The sequence below is a fragment of the Molothrus aeneus genome, chromosome 31, assembly GCF_037042795.1.
Source record: "Molothrus aeneus isolate 106 chromosome 31, BPBGC_Maene_1.0, whole genome shotgun sequence".
Lineage (NCBI taxonomy): Eukaryota > Metazoa > Chordata > Aves > Passeriformes > Icteridae > Molothrus > Molothrus aeneus.
This window is the reverse complement of record NC_089676.1, coordinates 2368129-2384258: the sequence shown is the minus strand read 5'-3', so window position 1 is coordinate 2384258 and position 16130 is coordinate 2368129. Positions and strand designations below refer to the sequence as shown.

The 16130-nt window shown below is 65.8% G+C and overlaps 1 protein-coding gene across 1 annotated transcript; it reads right to left on the bottom strand.

Moving 5' to 3' along the window:
* Positions 1–463: 463 nt before the first annotated feature.
* DENND4B (DENN domain containing 4B) lies at positions 464–15968 on the bottom strand. Its single transcript, XM_066568235.1, has 27 exons — positions 15916–15968; positions 14673–14982; positions 13686–13938; positions 13542–13611; positions 12791–12960; positions 11675–11916; positions 11527–11593; positions 11316–11374; positions 11091–11235; positions 10188–10363; positions 10003–10103; positions 9216–9431; positions 8368–8513; positions 7552–7691; positions 7357–7480; positions 6886–7092; positions 6184–6312; positions 5960–6104; positions 4848–5386; positions 4628–4753; positions 4252–4427; positions 2835–2961; positions 2113–2346; positions 1911–2010; positions 1376–1541; positions 1202–1266; positions 464–1022 (listed from the first exon to the last, which is right to left on the bottom strand). Exons 2-27 carry the CDS (start codon positions 14966–14968, stop codon positions 877–879), a joined length of 4365 nt encoding a protein of 1454 aa, XP_066424332.1. The 5' UTR covers positions 14969–14982; positions 15916–15968; the 3' UTR covers positions 464–876.
* Between the last annotated feature and the right edge of the window lie 162 nt (positions 15969–16130).

Below are 16130 nucleotides of genomic sequence, written 5' to 3'. Positions count from 1 at the left end.
GGTTCCCCCGCACGTGGCGCCTCTGCGAGGCCGCGGTGGCTCCGGGGAGGAGATCCCGGCTCTGGGGACACCGGGCACTGCCCACCAATGCCCGGCGGGGCCGCAGCGCGCGGGGCTCGGCGGCCGCGAGGCCTCATGGCCCGTGCCCGGATCCAAGATGGCGGCCTGAGGGCAGCGCCAGGGTCCAAGATGGCGGATCCGGCCTCACTCCCCTCAGGGGGGTTCCGCACCCTAAAACCCCCCCGGTAAATAAAAATTATCCCGGAGACAGCGAGGAAAATACCGCAGCAGCTTTTATTTACAGGCCCCTGGGGCGGGGGCTGCTATTGCACAGTGCGAGGGGAGGGGGCGGCCCCGAACCCCCCCCAGTGGCCACCGAACCCCCCAATGGCCCCAAATCCCCCCGGGGGGCACAAACCCAGAGCCCCCCCAGCTGCCCTGGCACCCCCAAACCCCCCCGGGACAGAAATGAGGAGGGGGAACCCCCCCAGAGCGGCCCCTGCCTGTCCCACCCGCGCTCTCACTCTGGGGGAGGCTGAATAAATAAATAAAAATATATTAACACTGACTTATAAAACCCGTCGTGAGCCTGGGGTGCCTGGGGTCCTTTCTCCCCACCCTGGAGCATTTGAGGGGGATCCTGGGGGGTCCCTTCTGCCTCCTGGAGTATTTGAGGGGTTCCTGGGGGTCCTTTCCCCACCTTGAAAGATGTGAGGGGGGTCCTGGGGGTCCCTGGCGTATTTGAGGAGGGTCCTGGCGGGGGGGGGGTCCCTTCCCCATCTCGCCCCCCCACACACACTTTGGGGGTGCCCGGGGGGGGTCGTTCCCATCTCCTCCTGGGGGGTTCCCTGTGCCGGTGTCGGTCCCGGGGGTCTCTCAGCACTCGGGGGGCGCCCCGAAGCACCGGCGGCACTCGGAGGCTCTGGCGCTCGGGGGCTGCGCCCGCCGCCGCCGCAGCTCGTCCCGGCCCGGGGCCCCGCCCAGCTTGGCCAGCGCCGAACGGTACCGGCGGTCAAAGGCGGCTGGGGGGGACACGCGGGGGTCAGCACGGACACCCCCGGACCCTCCCCTGTGTACCCCCCCCCCGGACACACCCTGAGCACCCCATGGCCCTCCGAGCCCCCCAGACCCACCGTGTCCCTCTGTGCCACCCCCGTGTCCCTCTGTGCCACCCCCAATGTCACCCCCGTGCCCCCCGTACCGATGTCCGTGTGCTCCCGGCCCAGCGCCGCCAGCGTCAGGAACAGCAGCTCCCGGTAAATGCTCCTGCAGGAGGGGACAGGGAGGGGGGATTTGGGGGGAATTTGAGGGGGTTTTGGGGAGATTTGGGGGGAATTTGGGGGGGGGGGGTTAGAATTTGGGGGTGTGTCCGTACCTGTGCAGGGTGCGGGGGGCTTTGGGGTCCGCCAGGGTCTCCAGGAAGAGCCCAATGGCTTTGTGCACCTCATTGAGCCCCACATGGCTCAGCAGGGCCTCCAGGAAGGGCAGCGAGAACGGGGGGGCCGGGGGGCCCCAGGGGTGCAGCCGGGGGGGGATGTTACCTGAGGGACCCCAAAATGTGACCCCAGTGTCCCCAAATCCCCAGGATTGTCACCTGGGGGACCCCAAAGGTGAGCCCAGTGTCCCCAAGGTGTCCCCGATTCCCCTCTTTGCTCTTGGCCATTCCCCTCCTCCTTCCATCCCCCCGTTTACCCCATCCCCACATCTCCCAATCCCATGTCCCCATTCCAACATCCCCAATCCCATATCCCCATACCCCAAATCCAATCCTCCACCCCAAATCCCAGCCACAATCCCATATCCCCTTCCCCATATCCCCAATCCCACCCCCCAAATCCCACACCCCAATCCCATATCCCACACCCCCATTCCCATATCCCAATCTCCCCAATCCCAGTCCCTGTTCTCACTGTGCAGCCTCCAGATCACGTAGAGGGGGGGGCAGCTCTCGGGGTCGGGGCTCAGCACATCCCACAGGAGCCTCACACGGACACGGGAGGGCTCGGGGGGCTGCACGATGGGGGGGGGGGTCAGGACTACCAAGGACCCCCCAGACACCCCAAGATCCCCACCAGAGCCCTCCCAGAACTCCCCAGAGCCCCCCAAACGCACCTGTGGGTCCGGGGGGGCGTGCTGGGAGCCCAGCAGCAGCAGGGGCAGCTGGCTGGGCAGCGCCAGGCGCTGGAAGAACCAGAGCAGGTTCCAGTAGATGATGGGGTGTTTGTCCACCAGCTCGGGCCGCGCCAGCAGCTCCCCGCCCTCGTTCTCCACCAGGCTCTCGAGCTCCTTGCGCAGCACCAGGGGGCTCAGGTAGGCAAAGGCCACGCGCTCCCGGCGCCACGGGGGCTGCAGGGGGGGACACACGATGGGGACACCCAGATTAGGCAGGGGGACACAATGGGGACACCCGGATTAGGGGGGGACACAATGGGGACACCCGGATTGGGAGGGGGACACGATGGGGACACCCGGATTGGGAGGGGGGGACACGATGGGGACACCTGGATTAGGGGGGGACACGATGGGGACACCCGGACTGGGAGGGGGGGACAACCTCTGCCCATCCCTGGAACACTCCGGGACCTGGGAGCACCCCCTGTCCAGACCTGGGAATGGGGGGCAAGCCCCAAATTAGAGGGGAGGGACCCCCTAGAATGCACCAGGACGTGAGAATTTGGGGGGGACACACTTGGGACCCCCTGCCCAGCCCAGAACCACCAAAGCACCCGCGGTGACCCCAAATCCTGGCTGGGACTGTCCCAACCTCAATTTCAGGGATGAGGGACCCCACCCCACCATTCCCAGCCCCCCCCATTCCCAGTCCCCCCCAGTACCGGGGTCTCGGCGCAGCCGTTGCACAGCCCGGGGGTCCCGGGGGTCTCGGGGGTCCCGTCCAGCTCCAGGCAGCGCCGGCGGTCACTGAGCACCGGCCCCTGTGGGGAGGGGGGCACCGGGGGGGGGCTGCGGGACAGACAGGGGGGTCAGAGTAATGGGGGGCACCGGGGAACCCCCAAAGGGTGGATGGATGGATGGATGGATGGATGGATGATGGATGGATGATGGATGGATGGATGATGGATGGATGGATGGATGGATGGATGGATGGATGGATGGATGGATGGATGGATGGATGGATGGATGATGGATGGATGATGGATGGATGGATGGATGGTGGATGGATGGATGGATGGATGGATGGATGGATGGATGATGGATGGATGATGGATGGATGGATGGATGATGGATGGATGATGGATGGATGGATGATGGATGGATGGATGATGGATGGATGGATGATGGATGGATGGATGGATGGATGATGGATGGAGGGATGGATGGATGGATGGATGGATGGATGGATGGATGGATGATGGATGGATGATGGATGGATGATGGATGGATGGATGGATGGTGGATGATGGATGGATGGATGGATGGATGGATGGATGGATGGATGGATGGATGGATGGATGGATGGATGATGGATGGATGATGGATGGATGGATGGATGGTGGATGATGGATGGATGGATGGATGGATGGATGGATGGATGGATGGATGGATGGATGGATGGATGGATGATGGATGGATGGATGATGGATGGATGATGGATGGATGGATGGATGGTGGATGATGGATGGATGGATGGATGGATGGATGGATGGATGGATGGATGGATGGATGGATGGATGGATGATGGATGGATGGATGATGGATGGATGGATGATGGATGGTGGATGGATGGATGGATGATGGATGGATGGATGGATGGATGGATGGATGATGGATGGATGGATGGATGGATGATGGATGGAGGGATGGATGATGGATAGATGGATGGATGGATGGACGGATGGATGATGGATGGACGGACGGATGGATGGATGGATGATGGATGGATGGATGGATGGATGGATGATGGATGGATGGACGGATGGATGGATGGATGGATGATGGATGGATGGATGGATGATGGATGGATGGACGGATGGATGGATGGATGGATGATGGATGGATGGATGGATGGATCCATGGATGGATCCATGGATGGATGGATGGATGGATGATGGATGGATGGATGATGGATGGATGATGGATCCATGGATGATGGATGATGGATGGATGATGGATGGATGGATCCATGGATGGATGGATGGGGGGAATGGTGGGGAGCAAAGAGGGGGGTTGGGGACACCTTGGGGACATGGGGAGGGCAGTGGGGGTCCCTGGGGGTGTCCCCGGGGGTGGCACCTGGGGGGCCGCCGGAGGTCGCGGATCTCGATGCTCAGGAAGGGCACGAAGGAGCGGGAGCAGAAGGGGCACGAGGTGTTGAGGTTGGAGTCGTCCGAGGTCCAGCCGGCCATGAGCTCCTCATCGAACACGAGCGCGGCACAGCCCGGGCAGCGCGAGCAGCTGGACAGCAGCACCTGCGGGCACGGCTCACTCTGACCCCAAAGGCAGCCGTGCCCCCTAAACCTGGGCTCTGCCCCCCTAAACCCGAGCTCTGACCCCCCAAACCTCAGCTCTGACCCCCAGACCCCAGATCTGCCACCCAAAGCCCAGCTCTGTCCCCCAAACCTCGGCTGTGCCCCCCAAATCTCATCTCTGCCCCCCCCCCATTTCCCACCTCCAGGCCGGGGGGCTCCGTCCCCGCCCCCCCGTCCGTGCAGGGCTCCCCTGAGGCTTTGGGGGCGCCGCTGCTGCCCCCCGAGGCATCGGACAGGTCCAGTTCACTGCCCAGGGACACCGAGCTCTGGGGAGAGACGGGGGACACACGGGGGTCAGGGGGGGCGGCTGGACAGACGGATGGACAGACAGACGGACGGACAGACGGACAGACACGGTACCTCGGAGGCCGTGGACTCGGGGCGCTCCCGGGGCCGCAGCAGGGTCCCGGCGGGGCTGCGCCGTGAGGTGGGGGGGTCCCCGTCCCGGTGCTCCGACCCCCGGCGACCCCCGGGCTCCCGGGGGGGCTCCGAGGGGCGCGGGGGGCGCTTACCGGGGGACAGCAGCTGCTGCAGCTTGGCCGCCAAGCCCCGGCGCGGGGTCACCCCCCCGGGACCCCCACCCCCGGCACCACCGGGACCCCCCCCCCCGGGCCCCTCGTCGCCGCCGCTGTCGTCGGTGGCGATGTCCGAGAGGCTCCCGTCGGCCGAGCCGGGGGGGCCCCGCGGGCGGTGGGGAGGGGGCGGCGGGGTGGGGGTCACCGGGAGCAGGGGGGGCTCCCCGGGACCCTCCCGGGCCGCCCCCGCCTCGGTGCGGGCGGGGAAACTGAGGCTGCCGCTCTTGACGAGCCGCGGGGCCGGCACCGGGTCCCGGAGGCTCCGGCCCGCCCAGGTGGTCTGGCGGTGCAGGGGGGGGCGCGGGGCGGGGGGGGCACGGTCACCTGGGGGGGGGACAGAACAGAGGGGTCAGGGACAGAGGGGTCAGCACAGCAGCCCCCAACCATGGCGGGGGACAGAGGGGTCAGGGACAGCAGATCCCACCCCTGGGGGGGCTCAGTCACCTGGGGAGGACAAGGGGGTGTCAACGACCCCCATAACATCCCCCCCCCGCCCCAGGGGGGTGACAAGAGGGGGACAGGGGACAATCACCGGGGTCTCCCGCATGCCCTGGAGATGCTCAGGGGGGCTCGATCAGGGGGTGTGAGTGTGAGTGTGAGTGGGTGGGCTGGGGGGGGCTCAGTCACCTGAGGGGGACAAGGGGGTGTTAACAACCCCCATAACACCCCCCCAACACAGGGAGGGGACAGGAGGGGACAGGGGACAATCACCGGGTCTCCCGCATGCCCTGGAGATGCTCAGAGGGGCTCAATCACCCACAGGGGGCCCAGGTGTGGTGAGTGTGGTGCCACCCCCTCTGTGCCCCCCGTGCCCTCACCAGGGGGGTCTCAGTCACCTGAGAGGGCCCAGGTGTGGTGAGTGTGGTGCCACCCCCTCTGTGCCCCCCGTGCCCTCACCAGGGGGGTCTCCAGCCGCTCTCTGGCGCTGCCTCTGCCTCAGGGGCTGCCGGAACTGCGCCGCCCCCAGCACCACGTTCCGCAGCTTGGCCCAGCGCAAGCGCCCCCCCTGCGTCCCCGCCGGCCATTTGCTCTCCAGCACCGCCTGCCGGGGGGGCGCAGGGGGGGTTAGGGGTGGCCAGGGGACCCCCAGCACCCCCCCCAGGGCGTCCCCTCCGTGTCACCTTGTTGTAGTAGCCGTAGGTGACGGTGTTGGGGACGATGCCGGCGCGCTTCATCTCCAGCAGGACGCGCACGGACAGCACGGGCTCGCCGTACTGCCCGCACAGCTGCATCAGGATGCGGTAGCACACCTGGGGGGCACCTCCCCGTCAGCCTGGGGGGCACCCCGGGCACCCCTCCGGCCTCAGGATGCCACAGAGCCCCAGCAGCACAAGCTGTGCCAATCCCCAGCTGGACACCAATGCCCAGGACTCCTCAGACACCGCCCTGGGCAGCCCTTCCAAAGCCTGACCAGTTTCTTCAGGAGGAATTTTCCCAAATATCCACCCTGAGGCTCCCCTGGCCCAGCTCTCATCCTGTCCCCGTTCCCTGGGAGCAGAGCCTGACCCATCCCCTGGCTGTCCCCTCCTGGCAGGAGCTGTGCAGAGCCACCAGGTCCCCCTGAAAAGGGCTGAGCCCCTTTCCAGCTCCCTCAGGAATTCTCCATTCCCCTCTCCTGCTGCTCCAGCCCCTCCAAGTCCCTCCTGGCCAGAGAACTGGACCCAGCCCTGGACACTGGACCCAGCACTGGACACTGGACCCAGCACTGGACACCAACCACAGTTTCCCGTTTCCCTCATCCTCCAGCCCCACTGACCCCATCAGTGCCACCCCACAGCAGCTGCCCCTTTTTCCTGCAGGTTCTGGGGCAGGACCTGACCCACCTCGTCGGGCAGCACCACCTTGTGCTGCTCCATCTTGCGCAGCACGTCGTAGGCCAGCTGCAGCGCCCGCAGCTTGGCAGGGGCAGCGCGCACCTGCGTGGGCAGGTACAGGAACCAGAGGCCGTAGCAGTGCCCCAGCAGGCACCGTGCCCACAGCTCGGGCACCGCCGACGACTTCTGGGCCACCCGCTGGGCCACCTTCATCTCCTGGGGACACCAGGGGACAGTCAGGGAATGGGAGCTGAGCCCTCAGTGCCGTGCCCAGCTGGGCACCTGGCCAGGTGGCACAACTCAGAGACACCTGTGCGGGTGCTGTCCCAGCTGGGCACCTGTTCGGGTGGCACAGCTCAGGGGCACCTGTGTGAGTGTTGTTGCCATCTCACAGGTGGCACAGCTCACAGGGACACTTAGCCAGGTGCTGTCCCACCTGCCCAGGTGTCCCAGCAGCCGTGCCCAGGTGCTGTCCCTCACCTGCTTGGTGCGCCGTGGCGCGGGGCTGCTCGGGGCGCTGCTCCTGGCCTGGCACAGCTGAGCCACCAGAGGGTCCCGGGGGGGCTCCAGCAGCTCCGGGCGCAGCGTGGGGAACCCGTCATACCTGGGTGTGGGGGGCACAGGTGAGGGGGGTTTGGGGAGGGGGACACCCAGGGAGGGGCCCGGGGGTCTCACCTGTAGCGCGCGGGGGGCTCGGCCCCGTCGGGCCCCGCCGGCTGCTCCGGGGGGGTGATGAACACCGTGTGCTCCCCACCACGGGGGTCGTCCAGCTCCATCAGGGGCGTGTCCTCGGGCTTCTCCAGGTCCACCTGCACCTGGAGGGGCGGCGGGGTCAGCAGGGGGACGGAGGGGACACAGGGACACATGGAGGGGACACAGAGACACACAGAAAGGACACAGGGACACACGGAGGGGACACAGGGACACACGGAGGGGACACAGGGACACACAGAAAGGACACAGGGACACACAGAGGGGACACAGAGACACACGGAGGGGACACAGGGACACGCGGAGGGGACACAGGGACACACAGAAAGGACACAGGGACACACCTTGGGGACACCTGTGAGGAACTTGAGGCAGGGAGTGAGTGACACACAAGGGACACGCAAGGGGGACACACCTTGGGGACACCTGTGAGGAACTCAAGGCAGGGAGTGAAGGACACACAGAGGGGACACAGGGACACACCTTGGGAACTCAAGGTGGGGAGCAAGGGACACACAAGGGACACAAAGGGGACACAGGTGTGAGGAACTCAAGGCAGGGTGTGAGGGACACACAAGGGACACGCAGAGGGGACACAGAGGGGACACAGGGACACACCTTGTGGACACAGCTGTCGAAGAACTCAAGGCAGGGAGCAAGGGACACACAAGGGACATGCAGAGGGGACACAGGGACAGACCTTGTCGACGCAGGTGTCAAAGAACTCAAGGCAGGGAGCAAGGGACACAGAGGGGACACACAAGGGACACAGGGACACACCTTGTCGACGCAGGTGTCGAAGAACTCGAGGCAGGGCTCGCGGTCGCTGGCGAAGGAGCAGTCCTCGATGAACTGCGTGAAGAGCTGCGTGCGCAGCAGCTGCCCATAGAAACGCTGGTACGCCCGCTCGCGGGAGCGCAGGAACCCTGGGGACACAAAGGGGACACGAAGGGGGCATTGGGGTGGCATGGGATCAATGGGATGGGATGGGATGGGACGGGATGGGATGGGATGTAGAGGATGGGATGGGATGCACAGGATGGGATCGATGGGATGGGATGGGAACGGGAATGAGATGGGATCAATGGGATGTACAGGACGGAATGGGATGGGATGCACAGGATGGGAAGCACCAGATGGGATGGGATGCACAGGATGGGATGGGATACAAAGGATGGGATGCACGGGATGGGATGGGATGGGATGGGACGGGATGGGATGGGATGGGATGGGATGGGATGGGATGGGATGGGATGGGATGGGATGGGATGGGACGGGATGGGACGGGATGGGATGGGATGGGACGGGACGAAGATGAGCAGGAACCAGCCGGACAGGACAGCACAGAACTCACAAGGACACCCCGCCATGTCCCCCCCAGCACCCCAATGCCCCGCTCTCCCTAGAGGGCGAAGAGGCTGCCGGTGTTGCAGCCGGCCGGGGCAGGCACAATGGGGTGCAGGATGGGATGGGAACAGGAATGGGAATGGGATGGGATCAGTGGGATGAGATGGGATGCACAGGACAGGATGGGACAAAGACAAGCTAGAACCAGCCGGACAGGACAGCACAGAACTCATGTTCCCACACCCTGCGTGTCCCCCCCAGCACCCCAGTCCCCCGCTCACCCTGGAGCGCGAAGAGGCTGCCGGCGTCGCGGCCGGCCGGGGCGGGCGCGGGCGCGATGGGCCGCAGGAAGGAGCGGTACCCGCGCAGGGCACAGGCCATGAAGCGCAGGAAGGCCGCCCGGGCCTCCAGCTCCAGCTGCGCCCGCCGCGCCCCCGCCGCCTCCGCGTCACTCAGAACCAGCTCCGGGGGCTCCTCCTCGCCCGGCGCACTCAGCACTGCGGGGACACGACGGGACAGGGTCAGTGCTGGGGACAGCGATGGGACAGGGTTGGCACTGGGGACAGGGATGGGACAGGGTCAGTGCTGGGGACAGGGATGGGACAGGGTTGGCACTGGGGACAGGGATGGGACAGGGTCAGTGCTGGGGACAGGGATGGGACAGGGTGGGTACCGGGGACAGGGATGGGACAGGGTTGGCACTGGGGACACGGATGGGACAGTGTTGGCACTGGGGACATGGATTTGACAGTGTTGGCACTGGGGACACGGATGGGACAGGGTCGCGGCCAGGGACACTCAGCTGGACAAGTCTCCTACGGCTGCAAAGCCCCAGGGGTGGGGTCAGTTGGGAAGCAACGCCCAGGGAATGAGGGAGTGAAGCCACAGCTCTGATCCTGCTTGGGAAATGCTCCCAGGCAGGGGGGGAATTCAGGGTGGCTTCTGACCCCAGTGGGTCCCTCTCAGTTTGGGCAGTTCCATGATAACAGCAGAGCTGGGGGTTGTGGTGACCCCCAGATCCCCCAGATCCCCCAGACCCCCCAGGCCAGCCCCAGGCCCCCCACTCACGCTCATCCAGCTGCTGGGACAGGCTGTGCAGCGAGGCCAGCAGCACCTTGCAGGGCCGGCGGGGCAGCGCGCGGGGCGACAGCAGCTTCCGCTCCTCGCTCCTGGGGACACAGGCACGAGGGCAGGGCGGGACCCCCGGGACCCCCTGGGACCCCCTACCCGCCCCCAGCCCTGGGGACACTCACTGGAAAATGGTGTTGGTGTCCAGGTCGACGAAGATGACGTCGCGGGGGGGCTCGTAGAGGTCGAAGTAGCTGGAGTGGATGCCTACAATGAAGGGCACGGGGGCACACAGCACGTCAGCCAGCGCCAGCGGGCACAGCGGGATGTAGGGGCACTGCCAGCGCAGGGGGAAGATCATCTGGGGACAGGACGAGGGTGGTCAGCGCCGCAGGGCCCCCGCCAGGCGGGATGGGGGGCCCGGCGCCGCGGGGTGGGGTCTCCAGAGCTGTGGGACCGGGATCACCAATGGCTTGGGAGCGGGATGCCCAGTCCTGTGGGATCAGGGTCCCCAGCAGCACAAAATGGGGATGCCCAGCACTGTGGCAGGGAGATCTCCATGGCACATCCCCAGCACTATGGGATCAGTGCTCCCAACACCACAGGACAGGGATCCCCAGTGCTGAGGGACAGCAATCCCCAGTGCCACAGGTCCCCAGTGCTGAGGGACAGCAATCCCAGCACTGAGGGACAGCAATCCCAGTGCCACAGGTCCCCAGTGCTGAGGGACAGCGATCCCAGTGCCACAGGTCCCCAGTGCTGAGGGACAGAAATTCCAGTGCCACAGGTCCCCAGTGCTGAGGGACAGCGATCCCATTGCTGAGGGACATCAATCCCCAGTGCCACAGGTCCCCAGCACTGTGGGACCAGGATCCCCAGTGCCACAGGTCCCCAGCACTGAGGGACAGCAATTCCAGTGCCACAGGTCCCCAGTGCTGAGGGACAGCGATCCCATTGCTGAGGGACATCAATCCCCAGTGCCACACGTCCCCAGCGCTGTGGGACCAGGATCCCCAGCACAGCAGGTCCCCAGCCCCATGGTGGCACGTCCCCTCAGTGTCCCTGCAGTGTCCCCTGCGGTCACTCACCGCCACCAGGGCTTCACCCACGCTGGTCAGGACATCGGGGCGCAGGGAGTGGATGAGCAGCTTCTGCTCGGTGAGGACGGCCACCAGCAGCGCCACCGCGTTGTCGGGGCCCAGGTTCTGCAGCAGCGTCAGGAAACTGGCCCCGCTGAGGGTGGGGACATCACCTGGTCACCCACAGCCCCCTCCCCACCTGTCCCCCCTCCCAACAGCACCCCCCAGTCCTACCTGAGGGGCAGCGGGGAGGACACGGGCCGGCACAGCAGCAGGCTGTCATAGGGGGACATCTGCAGGGACACACGGACGTGGTGGTGGGGGACACAGGGACACACTGAGCTGGGATGGGATGGGCTGGGATGGGATGGGATGGGATGGAAAGGGATGGGATGGGATGGGATAGGATGGGGTGGGACGGTCACCCCCTCCCCAGGTGACTCACCTGGACCAGGATCCGCGGGCGCTGCGGGGACGGGAAGGGCACGTTGTGCATGAAGTGGGAGATGTGCCTGCGGGCGGAGCGGCCCCGTCAGCGCGGGGGTGGCCGCGGGCCCCCGTCCCCCCCGGAGCCCCCCCCGGACCCCGCTCACGTCTCCAGGGGCAGCACGTGGGGGCCCGAGATGGAGTAGCGGTAGATGAACATGAGGAACTTGCGGAAGACGTCGAAGAAGGGCCAGTGGGACAGCACGCAGATGCTCTTGCGGGTGTGCAGCGAGCGCCCGGGCACCGGCCGCCGGTCCACCACGCTGAGCAGCCCCAGGCGCAGCGCCTGCGCCTCCGACAGCCGCTCCCGGGGAAACGCCTCGTGGAACTGGATGGCGGCGCCGTACACCTGCGGGGCACCCCGGGCTGTCAGGGCACCCCTGGCACTGCGATCCTGGGCCCATGAGGGATGGGAACCCCTGGCACTGCAATCCTGGGCCCATGACAGATGGGAACCCCTGGCACTGCAATCCTGGGCCCATGACAGATGGGAACCCCTGGCACTGCAATCCTGGGCCCATGACAGATGGGAACCCCTGGCACTGGGATCCTGGGCCCATGAGGGATGGGAACCCCTGGCACTGCAATCCTGGGCCCACGAGGGATGGGAACCCCTGGCACTGCAATCCTGGGCCCATGACAGATGGGAACCCCTGGCACTGCAATCCTGGGCCCATGAGGGATGGGAACCCCTGGCACTGCAATCCTGGGCCCACGAGGGATGGGAACCCCTGGCACTGCAATCCTGGGCCCATGACAGATGGGAACCCCTGGCACTGGGATCCTGGGCCCATGAGGGATGGGAACCCCTGGCACTGCGATCCTGGACCCATGAGGGATGGGAACCCCTGGCACCAGAAATCCTGAGCCCACAGCACCAGGAAGCTCTGGCACCAGGATCCCTGTCCCATGAGGGATGGGCACCCCTGCACTGGGGATCCCAGGCCCATGAGGGATGGGAACTCTTGGCACAGGGATCCCGGGCCCACAGTGCCAGGAACTCCAGGCATCAGGATCCCTGTGCCACGAGGGATGGGAACCCCAGGCACAAGGATCCACAGAGCCAGGAACCCATGGCACAGGGATCCTGGTCCCACGAGGGATGGGAACCCCTGGCACTGGGATCCTGGTCCCACAAGGCTGTGGGTGCTGTGGGCACCCAACCCCTCCCATGGCACTGGGGACCCCCATCCCACCCCCCCGAGCCCCCTGTCCTGCCGTGCCTTGTCCCCCGAGGCGCCGGTGAGGACGAAGGTGGAGAAGACGGGCAGGGGGTACTTGGTGCCCACGGGCCAGCTCTCGATGGTGGCCCCCATGGGCAGGCAGAACACGGGCACCGACTCGGGCAGAGGGAAGGACTCACTGTCCTGCTCGGGGTAGCGGCTCAGCAGCCCTGCACGGACACACGGACAGCCGGACACGTGGACACCAGACACTGGGATCAGCGCCCCAGGTCATCTCACCCACCCCAGTGAGGAGGGGGCAGCCGGGTGTGTGCCCATAGCTCCACAAAATCACCCCCCAAAACTTCCCCCCAACAGGAAACAAAACTGCCCCCAACCCCAGTAAGAGACGCCAGTGTCACCCCAGTAAGGGACCCCAGTGTCACCCCAGTAAGGGATATCACACTTTCCAAGAGACCCCATTGTCACCCCAGTAAGGGACTCCACTGTCACCCCAGTAAGGGACACCACACTTCCCAGTAAGGAACCCCATTGTCCCCCCTCCCCAGCAAGTGACTCCAGTCCCAAAAGCCTGGCAAGGCCCCCCCAGGGGTGCTGGGGCGGCTGAAGGGCCCCACCTTGTGCTCCCCAAACCCCCCTGAGGAGACCCAGGAGCTCCCGCGCCTCCCCCAAATCAGCCCCACACCAGCTGGACAAAACAAACACAAAATAAAATAATAAAATAATTGTGACAATAAACAACTCTGGCTCCCCCTGCGAGGCCCCAAAACCCCCAGCCCCAGGTCCCCACCTGCCTCGTAGACCAGCGTGTTGTCCTTGGCCACGGCGATCTTGTAGCACAGGAACAACGCGGGGCCCCACTGCAAGGAGGGATTTGGGGCTCAGCGCGGGCTGGGCAGCACCAGAGCGATGAGAGGGACCCCCCCAAACGCACCATGCTGGTGTTGAGGTTCTTGTCCACGCGGCAGAAGGTGTGGGGGGTGCTCTCTCCCTTGCTGGGCATCACCAGGCAGATGTCGGTGACCCCCAGCGTGTGGTGCCCGGGGGGCTCGGCCGCGCGCCGGAACGTCAGGAACGTGCGCTGGTGGCCTGGGGAGCCCGAGGCCAGGTTGGCAGAGCGGCTGTAGGGGGTCGTGTCCAGGATCTGGTACCCCGGCTTGGGCCGGTCCTTGCCCTCATAGTGCACCCTGAGGGGGTGGGAGTGTCACAGAAGGGGTTTTATGAAAAATCCTTTCCTTGGGGTTGTTTCTGCTGAGAAGCTGAGAGGCCTCAGGAACAAAATGTAAAAAATGGTTGTCTGCTGCTGTGGGACGCAACAGGTGGGTCTGGGATTGGTCTCATGGGGTTGTTTCTAATTAATGGCCAATCACAGTCCAGCTGTTTTGACTGTCTCAGTCAGTTCAAGCCTTTGTTATCATTCTGTTTCTATTCTTAGCTAGCTGTCCGAAGAAATCCCTTTTTCTATTTTTTTAGTATAGTTTTAATATAATATATATCATAAAATAATAAACCAAGCCTTCTGAAACATAAAATCAACATTCTCATCTCTTCCCTCATCCTAAGACCCCCGTGAACACCACCCCAGGGAGAGGGGTGAGGGGAACCCCAGGAGCTGCCAGCAGCACCTCTGGGGTCCTTCCCAGCTTCCCAAACTCTTCCCCCTCCTGGTTATTTCCCAGCTTCCCAAACTCTTCCCACTCCAGGTCCTTCCCAGCTTCCCAAACTCTTCCCTCTCCTGGTTATTTCCCAGTTTCCCAAACTCTTCCCCCTCTGGGTTCTTTCCCATTTTCCCAAACTCTTCCCTCTCCTGGTTATTTCCCAGCTTCCCAAACTCTTCCCCTTCCAGGTTCTTTCCCAGTTTCCCAAACTCTTCCCCGGGGCTGCTGTGACCCAGAGCAGGACTCGGGCGCCCCCCACTCACCCCAGCTCGATCAGGGGGGGTTTGTCCCGCCCTCGTTTGTAGCACAGGAACATCTGGGGGTTGTTGAGCAGCCCCGCGTTGAGGTCCACGGGGTGGCCGGACGTGCTGGTCTCGATGCAGGTGAAGCCCTGGGGCACCTCCTCGCCCTGCGAGCGGATGATCACGGCCACGTCCGTGATGGGCTCCCCGGGCCGCGCCGGCCGCGGCTGCTGCTCCTCCTCCAGCGCCCGCGACCCCTCCGCCAGCCCGGCCACCACGAAATAATCCACGAGCTGCGGGGGCTTCTCGTCCGACATGGCTGTCACAGCATCTGCGGGGACACGGCCGATGATGCCGCCACCCCCGCCGGCGACGGGAAGGGAAGGGAAGGGAGGAGTTTTCCGGTCACGCCGCGGGACATGGGGACCCCCCAGAGCCTCCAGCCACCCCCGAGCACGGGCAGATCCCCTCGGTAGTGGCCGGAGAGAGGACGGAACCCCCAGCCCGAGGCACCCCCGGTTCGCTTTGGGGACCCGCTCCCTTCTGTGCCCCCTCGCTGTCCCCAGCGCCGCCGGGCCCCAGCAGCACACCCGGTGCCCAAAGTCCCCCCGGTCTCCGGAGTCCGCCCGGTGTCCCCAGTCCCCTTCGGTGCCCGTGGCACCCCCGGTTTGCCCACGGGGAGCGGCGGAGCCGGAGAACGGGGGCAGCAGGAAAGGGGAAGGAAGCGGCGCCAGGCCCGGGCCGCGCACGTCACCCCGGCCCCGCCACACCGGGGGGGCCACACAGCCGCGACCCCACCGCGGACACCCCCAGGGGCAGCGGGGTGGCACCGTGACCCCGGGAGGGCAGCCCCGGTACGGAGGTCGCGGTCGCTGCACCGAGGGGTGCCAGCGGTGACACCCCCTCAGACGGGCGGCGACAGCCCCGGGGACAGTGACAGGGACAGCGACAGCCCTGCCTGGGGGTCACCTCCCGCCGAGGGCCTGCGGGGGTCCCCCATCCCTGTGTCCCCCCCGGTGACCCCCCGGAGGATCCTCTGTCCCCGTGTCCCTCCCGGTGGCGCCTCCGGAGGGTTCCCCATCCCCGTGGCCGCCCCGCTGGCCCCCCCGGCGGGGTCCGCATCCCCGTGTCCCCCCTCCCGGTGACTCCCCCACATGCGGCCCAGGGCCTTCCCCGAGCCCAGACCCGGCCCTGCAGCCCCCGCGGGACCCCCGGCCCGGCCCCTCCCGGGTGTGTCCCCGTCCCCCCCCCCACCTCCCGGTACCTGCGGGCCGGGCCGGGCCGGGCCGGGGCCGCGTCTTTGGGCTCCGCTGGGCCGCGACCGCGCGCCCGCCCGGCGCCCGCCCGCCACGGCGCCCCCTGGCGGCGCGGAGGACTCGGGGGACCGACCGGGGGACACCGCCCCCCGCCCCAAAAACTCAGAACCCCCCGAAACCCTCAGAAAATCCTCAGAACCCCCTCCCCAAAATCCTCAGAACC